This window comes from Haliotis cracherodii, unplaced genomic scaffold (genome assembly GCF_022045235.1).
Source record: "Haliotis cracherodii isolate W230 unplaced genomic scaffold, xgHalCrac1.p SCAF_14, whole genome shotgun sequence".
Classification (NCBI taxonomy): domain Eukaryota; kingdom Metazoa; phylum Mollusca; class Gastropoda; order Lepetellida; family Haliotidae; genus Haliotis; species Haliotis cracherodii.
The window spans coordinates 18316329-18327470 of NW_027266269.1; the positions used below are offsets into that span (position 1 = coordinate 18316329).

General features: G+C 38.0%; 1 protein-coding gene across 4 annotated transcripts in view; it reads left to right on the forward strand.

Moving 5' to 3' along the window:
• The window catches only part of LOC139461049 (endoplasmic reticulum aminopeptidase 2-like), a 50048-nt gene extending 38906 nt beyond the window's left edge, over positions 1–11142 (forward strand). For all 4 annotated transcript variants that reach the window (XM_071242559.1, XM_071242558.1, XM_071242561.1 and 1 more), the window contains 4 exons: positions 1214–1381; positions 4373–4513; positions 5031–5112; positions 8913–11142. In XM_071242559.1, coding sequence (XP_071098660.1) covers positions 1214–1381; positions 4373–4513; positions 5031–5112; positions 8913–9056 — 535 coding nt within the window. In that variant the 3' untranslated portion in view covers positions 9057–11142. The remainder of the gene's footprint in view (positions 1–1213; positions 1382–4372; positions 4514–5030; positions 5113–8912) is intronic.

The window sequence follows — 11142 nt, forward strand, 5'->3', positions numbered from 1 at the left end:
TGATACATATCATATCATGACCTATGTAGCTTGATACATATCATATCATGACCTATGTAGCATGATACATATCATATCATGACCTATGTAGCGTGATACATATCATATCATGACCTATGTAGCTTGATACATATCATATCATGACCTATGTAGCGTGATACATACCATATCATGACCTATGTAGCTTGATACATATCATATCATGACCTATGTAGCTTGATACATATCATATCATGACCTATGTAGCGTGATACATATCATATCATGACCTATGTAGCGTGATACATATCATATCGTGACCTATGTAGCGTGATACATACCATATCGTGACCTATGTAGCGTGATACATATCATATCATGACCTATGTAGCTTGATACATATCATATCATGACCTATGTAGCGTGATACATATCATATCGTGACCTATGTAGCGTGATACATATCATATCGTGACCTATGTAACTTGATACATATCATATCGTGACCTATGTAGCTTGATACATATCATATCGTGACCTATGTAGCGTGATACATATCATATCGTGACCTATGTAGCGTGATACATACCATATCGTGACCTATGTAGCGTGATACATATCATATCATGACTTATGTAGCTTGATACATATCATATCATGACCTATGTAGCGTGATACATATCATATCGTGACCTATGTAGCGTGATACATATCATATCGTGACCTATGTAGCGTGATACATACCATATCGTGACCTTTGTAGCGTGATACATATCATATCATGGCCTATGTAGCTTGAAACATATCATATCGTGATCTTGCTGTATTGTTTCACCATGCTAAATATGTTTTGGTTGGTGTTTCAGTCATTTGATGTCATTTGTCATGTATCATACTGTATAGCATATTGCAACAATCATCTTTACAGCCCTAACCTACACATTAACACCCTTGTTATAGAACTATGGATGATTTGATTTCTGAACATTGGTGGCCTTGTGATCAAAGTGTTTGCTTATCATGCCAAAAGCCTGGGTTTGATTTCCCCCTTGGTACAATATGTGAAATGTGTTACTGGTGTCCACAACCTTGATGTTGCTTGAATTTGCTTAAAGCAACGTAAAACCTTACTTACTGTGTAAATTAGCACCAACACTTGTGTATGTGAAACTGGCATAACGAGACGTAGCCCTGGGGTTGGTACAGCCTTACCTATTACGTGGCTGTGTTTCAGTATTGATCCCAACCTAAAGACTGTGATCTACATGACGGGCGTGAAGTACGGCACAGAGGAGGACTGGAGGGAGTGCTTGAAGGTGTACGAGGAGACCCACGTGCCGTCTGAGAAGCAAAAGATGCTGATGTCCATGTCGTACAGCAGAGACACGAGGCTACTCAACCAGTGAGTTCAACGTCCTGTACTTGCTTTGCCAATTTGGTTTCCAAACACATGGGGTTGGCGGTAAAAAGAATTATTTTAAAACTTTTGCAATATTTTCTTAAGTGATTTCTTAAAAGCAGTGTTGGATAGGTTAAAGCAGAAATGGTGACTTTCTTTGTTTTTTCAGTGGATCGAGTGGTCCGACTCGATGACTCAGTTGATTGCTGGTCATGGTTCTCCAATGGTGCGGATCATTGTCCACAATAGAAATCAGTCCAGACTCCACTATTTACCACCACACTAGCATGTAGGAGGGTGACGTCAATACACTGACAACTACTGTTATGTTTGTGTCTGTACATTATCTGACAGCCTGATCATCATCGTCATAAATAATAATAAACCCTGACAATATGATAAAAACATCGTAGAGATTACACACAATTACATGACTTCATATTATCAGCTGGCACATTAGCACTAGCATGAATAAATCCTTGAATATAAATAGCAGGTTGTTAACTATTTCTGAATAACTATATAAAAATGCCATTTGTGAATACTTTGTGAATACATAACATTCACACAAAACATTAATTTAGAAAGATAACTAGTTATTAGTTTGACCCATATATATAACCAAGAAGATACAGATAAATCAATTCCATGATTATCCATAATTATTTTAAGATAAATAGTAGATATAGATAGCAAACATGTATAAATATGATTTAATAATCATGTCAATATTTCTTTCCATAAAGAAATATTACCAATTTCAATAATATAATATGTAATTCCATATATACAGTTATATTCCCTACTTACTACTGTGTGGCAATGAGCTCCTCTCTAGGTACGCTGTCACATTGGTTAAGGTCACGTCATTCTTTAAAAAGTTGGAATAATACCTTGACAATACTAATAATGGACATATGAAATAAGTTATAAAAAGAACAGATATCCCATACATACGCTCTTATTCCATACCACATTCATACAGTTATAGGTTTAGGAAATGTTTAAATAATAATTTAATTTAGTAAAGTTTATGCTGGTAAATGGTAATACAGTATTTAACTAGATAACATATTCTATAGATGCAGTACGATACAGTTTAGATTTAAATGAATTAAATTCCACATACAACCAACTGTACTGATGGTTGAAATATATACTTTACTTTAACCACCAGCTAAGTTTAATTGTACACTGATGCATTAATCTCATAAGAAATACAATATGTACAAAACCATATACAGTCATGCCCCGCTTATACGGACTTCAGATATCCGGAAACCTCGGTTCCCGGACGATTTTCATTCAAAATGAAATAATTACTATATAAATTTACCTGTATATACGGATATTCAGTTTCCGGAACCGGATGGTCATTTTCATACACAAAACACTGAAATGCAGACAAAATTGTCTCACTTACCCGGACAATACACTTCCGCTGGTGGTAATCCTTCCGCTGGTGGTAATCCTTTGATTCGTGAAAAGTCAATTAACCAAGTGACACTGAGTTACGTTTGAGACGAGCTTGTTTATTGTACATGTAATCCAAATCGATAAATAAGGCGTCTGCGCAGGTCAGAGGTCAAAGTTGTGACTTCAAACTGTGAGTATGGCCTGTCAACCAGCGAAATGTAAGCGACATGACTTTGCATATTCTGGTGGGTGGCTCACTCGATTCAAATCCAGACATAGTGTATCATGTAGGAAATGTCAAGGGGAGGCTGCTAGTGCGGACAAGGATGCTGCTGTGAGAGGAAGGGACGATCTTCGAAAAGTACTGTAAGAATACGAGGAGCAAGACATTTTTAACATTGATGAAACTGGGTTGTTTTTTAAGTTGGGACCATTCTGACGATGACCAAGACGAGCAGCCCCTCCAACCCACTACAGTCACTCACAAGGAAGCTTGTGCTTGTGTAGAGACCTTGATAACATATTACGAGAACACAGGCGATCTGAACAATTTGGAATTATTGTTTAAAATTCAAACCACAAAATGTGGTAAAGTTCAAACTTCCAAGACAGATTTTTTGAAACGTGTATGTCTAGAATAAAGATTGAGTGGATTTATCTGTTTGCTCTGTCATCTGTCATGAGTTGCATAATTGAAGGGAAGTAACTCTTCCAGTAAGAAGCTGGTTTCAGTTATACGGAAATTCGTTTATATGGACGAATTGTGAAATGACGCAAGTGTCCGTATAACGAGGCACGACTGTACAGTATATGAAATACACAAATCAAATAAACTAACCTGGATAATGAAATCCTCAATACACAAACATCAAGTTCCATGAATGTACACAATGTTTAACATCCGCAATCAGCAAGGGGCTGATATTAAGGAAAACGATCATTCTTCCTGACCTCCTCATGCATACGTGTAAGACTGCCTACTAGATATGCCTGACAGAAACCTTTCAAACTAAATACACAAAACTAAATAAGCTGACCAGAGAAACTAAAAATGAAAGACAAACGAAACTTGTGCTGTGTGCAAGTGCATTGGTCAGAACGTGGCCTGACCCAGTGAGATGGCTATTACCGGTACATGCAGGGTGCAGGGCTAGGCCTATTGTATTGAGGGCTTGTATAACTCTTAGAGTTTGTAGTGTACTGTATGTAAAGATAAAAGCTGAAATGAAACATCTAAAATATCTACCTAATATGTACAAATACTCAAAACTTGACTTGGCCACATAAGTGACAGACTACCTATCAGGTATAAGACCCTGACCTTTGCAGTGGAAAGATCTTTGCACTTTTGTCTTGAATATATCAGATCTCCGGTATGTTCTCCCCTAATGCTGCTTGACTGGTTCCTGCTGATAGCCACATTTTATCTTTTTCAAATCATACTGATTATATTCTTTCATTTTTTGTGTTAGAAATATTTCAGATATCTAACTTTTAGAAGTAGTTTTTAAATCACAGAAATCACAAGGCAGAGAAAGCTGAAAGTTTGAATGCTAATCAGCACCCATGTTTGTCCAGGTACCTTGGCTTCAGTCTCAACACCTCCAAGGTCCGGTCCCAGGACACAGAGACGGTGATCAACAGTATTGCAGCCAACCCCAGCGGTCAGCTGCTGGCCTGGAGGTTCGTCCAGCAGAACTGGGATACCTTCAGTGAAAGGTGAGACTGACCGACAGGCCTACACTGCCTCTTTCTCTAGCATTTCAGAAGAATTTTGGCTGGATATATTATAGGAATATTTACTGTATGTAGTCTAAAAACTGTTTCCATATTTTTGTGTTTTCATTGTAGAGTTTCAAACTTCTATTCGATACCTGTAAATTTCATTCAGAACCGAATACAAAAAAAGTGTGAGGTTTCAAATTTTACAATTTTACAGGTTTTAAATTGAAATTGAAACCTCTAAATTGAAAACATGCCAGTTCGTTTATCTCCATTCAACTGTGACAAAAACACAACATACACAAGGTCTTTAGCTACAGTGGAAATGATTAGTGAAGTGGTATTGGTTGATCCTAATATTTTCAGAAGGTTTAGAGGGCGAATTCAGAGATCAGTGAAGAGCGGGTTTAATCCTTGCTTTATGTACCCAAACAGTAATATTGAATATGCTGCATGAACCAGTTCACGTGATCCGCTCATTGGTAAGTCTGCTAACCACCCTGTAATGTTTCAGGTACAAGGGTGGTTCATTCGGGATGTCTCGACTCATCAAGGGTGTTGCATCTCACTTCAGCACACAGTTTGACTATGACGAGGTGAGTACTTGCGGCCAGTCGTGCCTGATATGATATCCCCGTTAAAGGGGAAGTTACACGCAAAAATCACTTTCTTTCTTTCTCTAAACAAAACACAATTTTAGAATTAGTTAGTATCTGTGTTTAAAAAAACTCACTTTTTCCACAGTGAAAGTAGTGAAAATGATATGCCGTTATGAGGCCTTCGTTTTTCGAGCTAAACAGGCCTGAGTTATCCCCCTTAGATTATGACATAATTGGTGCCAATTCAACTTGGTCCCTGTCTATTCTCAACGCAAAAGATATCAAGTACCAGTTTGTGGTAAAACAACATGGCCTACGACACACTCCGGCGCAGTGGTGACTCAGCATAACACTTTTCTGGCTGGCATCTGAGACGCTAGAATCACACACCTGTACCTACACCACGTGAAGCGGCTCTAACAAAGCATGATGATGTCATAATGTTTAGCAATTGGCACCAATGACGTCATATTGCAAGGGGCATAAGCCATGGTGTTTTTGTTATGGAAATAGAACACTTGGTAAATGTGAAATATAAATCGTTTTAATGCAAAAAATATGTTTTTTTGTGTGTGTAGGACACTACTAGGTTAACACTTTTAATGTGGAAAAAGCACTAGAAAAATAGGTTCATTTCTGTGTGAACTTGCCCTTTAAGCTGTTTCTGTATCTGCCATTAACACATATACAATTCTATAACTGTTTTTTTTTCGGGTAGATGGGTAGATGGTCATATATATTCATCACTCACTGTCAGGTGTAATCTTCTATATCTGTTATTCCCAGGTACAGGCTTCTTTATTTGTTTCTCTACATTCTATATTTACTCCACAATGTTCTATCTGTTGTTCCATACATGCGTACCTCCTAATCTGTCCGGAGGGTCCTGGATAAGCGACCCATATCATAGTCCTCCACTGGGGGGGCCTGTTTGACCTGGATGACCCTTTGTCTAGTTATCAACTGGTAATTAAATCCATATGAAGAACGATTTAACAATGTAGACTGGAAAGAAAACTTGGATAGACATAACAGCTAGGTATCTGAGGGCACTTGAAATGAATAATCAGCCAAGTACTTATCACTTCCTGTTCTCAGCGTGTTTATCGCAGCTTAATTTGATAAAACTTAGATACATATGACCGGCCCAGTTATACAGTCAAGTCCCGTTAATCAGACATTGTTGGTTGCATATGATTATGACGGATTAACGAGTATGTCGGATGAACAACATACATGACTTTATTAGTTATCAGATTTTTCAGAAACTAAGCTAAGATGTCAATATACCTCAAAGTTACACTATTTGACTCTCAGAAATGAAAAAAAAATATGACCACCAAGCACTGTCTCCAGGAACAACAAGATGCGTGATTGGTTGATTCGGTAGTCAAAAATAGGAACAAGTTACACAATCAGGGTTCCTAACAGGGTTTCTAAGTCAAAGTAAGCCTCATGTTAATTTGCCTATAAACTGACATCGTGACTTGTTAGAACAGAAATATCAACACATTGAACTTTGTCAAATTTGGCGAGAATGTATCACTGGCTAATAGTTAGCTGGCGTCCCAAATCAGCAATCTAATTCACATACAACGATATTAGTCAACCAATGAGATTAATACATGTCTAGGTCAGAAAGATTGACAACGAGCCAATTCCATTCATAAATAGTAGTAAAAACGTAATAGCACTTCCAAATATGGCATACATTTCTTGGTATTTGAATGACATGAACATTTCTAGGAAATTTGTAAAGCAAAGAAGTCAGACTATTAACAGAAAAAACAACACTATACATTAATGAATTGGTGGCAATGATGTTGCGTCAGAATAAACACACTTCATATTTCTTTGGCATATTTTAACCAAAAGCGCACCAAGACTGCGTCGACTTGGAAGATTGGTCAGATTGAACATGTTGCCAAATGGCCAAACTACCTATCATTTGTTTTCAATTTCTGTTTGCGTCTATCTGAGATGATCTTTGACCGAAAGTGATATGAGTAGATTGTGAATCTTTTCATTATTATTGCATCTATGTAAGCTACAAGGCCGAAGGATACATCGGTCAATTAAAACTACTTTGTGTGTGTACAGCTACATATTCCTTAGATTAACTGACATTATTAATCAACAATATGGTTGATCAATATTGATTTTAAATCTAAAATCATGCTACATCTATGCCAAGTAATGATTTTGTGCTTTTAAGAAGAAAGAAAACTTAATTGGAAACAATTTTTAATTAGACAAATTATTGAACAATGTTCTCCATGCGTTATTCTCAGGAACAATGTTCTCCATCTGTTATTCCCAGGACAATGTTCTCTTTCTACCAATCTCAGGAACAATGTTCTCCATCTTTTATTCCCAGGAACAATGTTCTCTATCTGTTATTCCCAGGAACAATGTTTTCTATCTACCAATCTCAGGAACAATGTTCTCCATCTGTTAATACAAGTTACAATGTTCTCTCTCTGTTATTCACAGGAACAATATTTTCTCTCTGTTATTCACAGGAACAATGTTCATGTTATACCCTGGAAACATGTTATCTATTAATCCCAGGAACAATGTTCTCTCTATCTGTCAATCTCAGAAACAATGTTCTCCATCTGTTAATCCAAGTAGCAGTGTTCTCCCTCTCTTATTCACAGGAACAATGTTCTCTCTGTGTTATTCCCAGGAACAGTGTCCTTTATCTGTTACTCCCAGGGACAATGTTCTCTCTAAATCCCAGGAAGAATGTTCTCTATCTGTTATTCCCAGGAACAATGTTATCCCTCTATCCCAGGAAGAATGTTCTCTATCTCTTAATCCAAGTCACAAAGTTCTCTCTCTGTTATTCCCAGGAACAATGCTCTCTCTCAATCCCAGGAACAATGTTCTCTATCTGTTAATCCAAATCCAATGTTCTCTATCTGTTATTCCCAGGAACAATGTTCTCTCTACCCGTGAAGTTCCGGGTTAGAATAGGTCTTAGGTACAATGTTCTCCGTTAGTCCTAGGTACAATGTTCTCTAATAGTCCTAGGTACAGTGTTCTCTATTAGTCCTAGGTACAATGTTCTCTGTTAGTCCTAGGTACAATGCTCTCTCTCTCTCTCTCTCTCTCTCTCTCTCTCTCTCTCTCTCTCTCTGTTATTCTTAAGGAACAATGTTCTCTATTTGTTAATCCAAGCCACAATGTTTTCAATCTGTTATTCCCAGGAACAATGTTCTCTCTCAATCCCAGGAACAATGTTCTCTATCTGTTAGTCCTAGGTACAATGTTCTCTATTAGTCCTAGGTACAATGTTCTCTCTTAGTCCTAGGTACAATGTTCTCTCTTAGTCCTAGGTACAGTGTTCTCTCTTAGTCCTAGGTACAATGTTCTCTATTAGTCCTAGGTACAGTGTTCTCTGTTAGTCCTAGGTACAGTGTTCTCTAATAGTCCTAGGTACAGTGTTCTCTGTTAGTCCTAGGTACAGTGTTCTCTAATAGTCCTAGGTACAGTGTTCTCTATTAGTCCTAGGTACAATGTTCTCTGTTAGTCCTAGGTACAGTGTTCTCTGTTAGTCCTAGGTACAATGTTTTCTGTTAGTCCTAGGTACAGTGTTCACTGTTAGTCCTAGGTACAATGTTCTCTGTTAGTCATAGGTACAATGTTCTCTATTAGTCCTAGGTACAATGCTCTCTGTTAGTCCTAGGTACAATGTTCTCTGTTAGTCATAGGTACAATGTTCTTTATTAGTCCTAGGTACAATGCTCTCTGTTAGTCCTAGGTACAATGTTCTTTATGATTGTTATTCCCAGGTTAAGGCTTTCTTTGCCAAGAGAGATGCCGGGTCAGGAACCAGAGCTGTGAAACAGTCCCTGGAGAAAATACAGATGAACATTGATTGGCTGGAGAGAAATGAAGCAGAGGTCACTGATTGGCTGAATAAGCATTCAAGCTGAATTATTTAGGAAGGGTTGTGTGTCATAAGTTGAAAATCTTAATGATATGTTTTAATGATGTTATGAATATCAGTCTTTGAAATATGTTATTTCAGGGGAGGTTTTGTTTCTATACAGGTATACAGGGGTGGTGGGGAAGCCTTGTGGATAATGCAATCAAGCATCACGCCAAAGGCCTTGCTTCAGTTCCACACATGGGTACAATGTGTGAAGCCCATTTCTTGTTTTCCTTGCTGTGATGATGCTAGAATATTGCAGAAAGTGTAAAATCATACTGTTCTTATACAGAGAAGGATGGGATCTGATTAGCTTCTCTGGGTATTTTTCTGACTTAATTGAAAGGTAGAAATCACTATTCTTTTTATAATGGTACAAATAACCATATTCCAAAGCAGTGTTGACTAGGATCACTTTGAGTGTGTTCTCAACGTCATACAATGGAATATGTTTGAGACCTCATTTAAGAGAGTCGTGGTGTTTTCTCCAGGTTTGACAGTCCTCTGCAAGACTTATTTGGTTTGTGCTGTAAAATTCATTTGTAGGTTTTTATTCTGTCCTCACCCTGAACTTGGACATCAGCACTGAATGTTATTGAACACAGCTGTAATACAGCCCATAGAATCTAAAGCTGAGAATCCCCCAAACCAAGGTTTTCCTGGATGGGTGGACTTTATTTGTAGGTGAGCCAGTCCAAGACTTTCCTGGATTGGTTGACCTGTTTGCAGCTGAGCCAAATTAAGGCTATCCTGGACGGGTGGACCTGTGTTTGTAGCTCAGCAAAACCAAGGCTTTTCAGGATGGGTTTGATCTGTGTTTGTGGCTAAGCCAAACCAAGGCTTTCCTGGATGGGTTTGATTTGTGTTTGTGGCTAAGCCAAACCAAGGCTTTCCTGGATGGGTGGATCTCCTTCACTGCTAATAGGATTGTTTGTAAACTCTGTCGGGTAGCCTAGTTGTTAGAGCATTAGCTCATCACGCTGAAGACCCAGGTTCGATTCCCGACATGAGTACATCTGAAATTGAAAGAAGGATTAACTTCTTTGAATATGAAAGTCAACAGATTCAGAGTTTGGGGAAGGAACCTTATTGACTGTGTTTACATAGTATTGGCATTGTGATATTCCTATACGGAAAACCTTGTTTGCATATTATCAGTGTACTTATTGTACACTGACATTTTAATCTTGCGGTTAAGTTATATCATATTTGAAGTCAGCTTCAGATGAAACAAACTTCACATTACTAAATTTTGTGGCTGCATGATTTGTCATCCCAGATTCGCCCTGATTAAGTTTCTAGGTTTGTCAGCACCACACCCATTTTACCAAAGTGGTAATCGTCTAAGTCGTGCATCACTTTAGGCTTTCCTTCAACATTGAGCTGACATGCCGTGATTTGACTCGAATACTGTTCAAATCGGCGTTATACCCTACTCACTCACTCATTCACTAAATGGGGACTTGAATGGATGTTATTGCAGCCATGTTTTAGAACTTCTGACTTTGTTATATCTGAAGTTGATCATGCTATTTATGTATTTTGACTTTTAACCTATACATTGGCTGTGTGTACTTTTATATCTTGTTTTTAAAAACTCCATTTTTCTTACGGTGCTTGTACATGAAATACTGAATCAAAATACATTTTAAGCTCACCTTCCAGAATATTCTGTAGGTCAGTGTTGTTACTGGGTCAACCAATTGTATGGTGATGAAAACAGTTAGGGGACACATCACAGACAACAGTAGAGCATGTAGGGACGGACCCACTGTTTAATCGTGAATTGTTTCCCTGAGAGAAGGAGCCAAGTCTTTTTCTTGGACCCACACCAAACTATTGTTCAGAAGATCCAGTAGATCTTTTCTGTATATTTGAGAACAAATAAGAATATCAGATTCCTCCACACTACCACACACACCACACCCAAACCCCTACACCTACACACTACTCTGAATATCACATAGTTAACAGCTTTAGAAATTGGCGCTAGTCCTGTAGTCCTTACCAAACTGCCCAATAGTAAAGGTATCCTAAGGACGAGTAGAAATTGGCCCATTTTAAGGGGTTTGCTACCGGGTATATGTTAT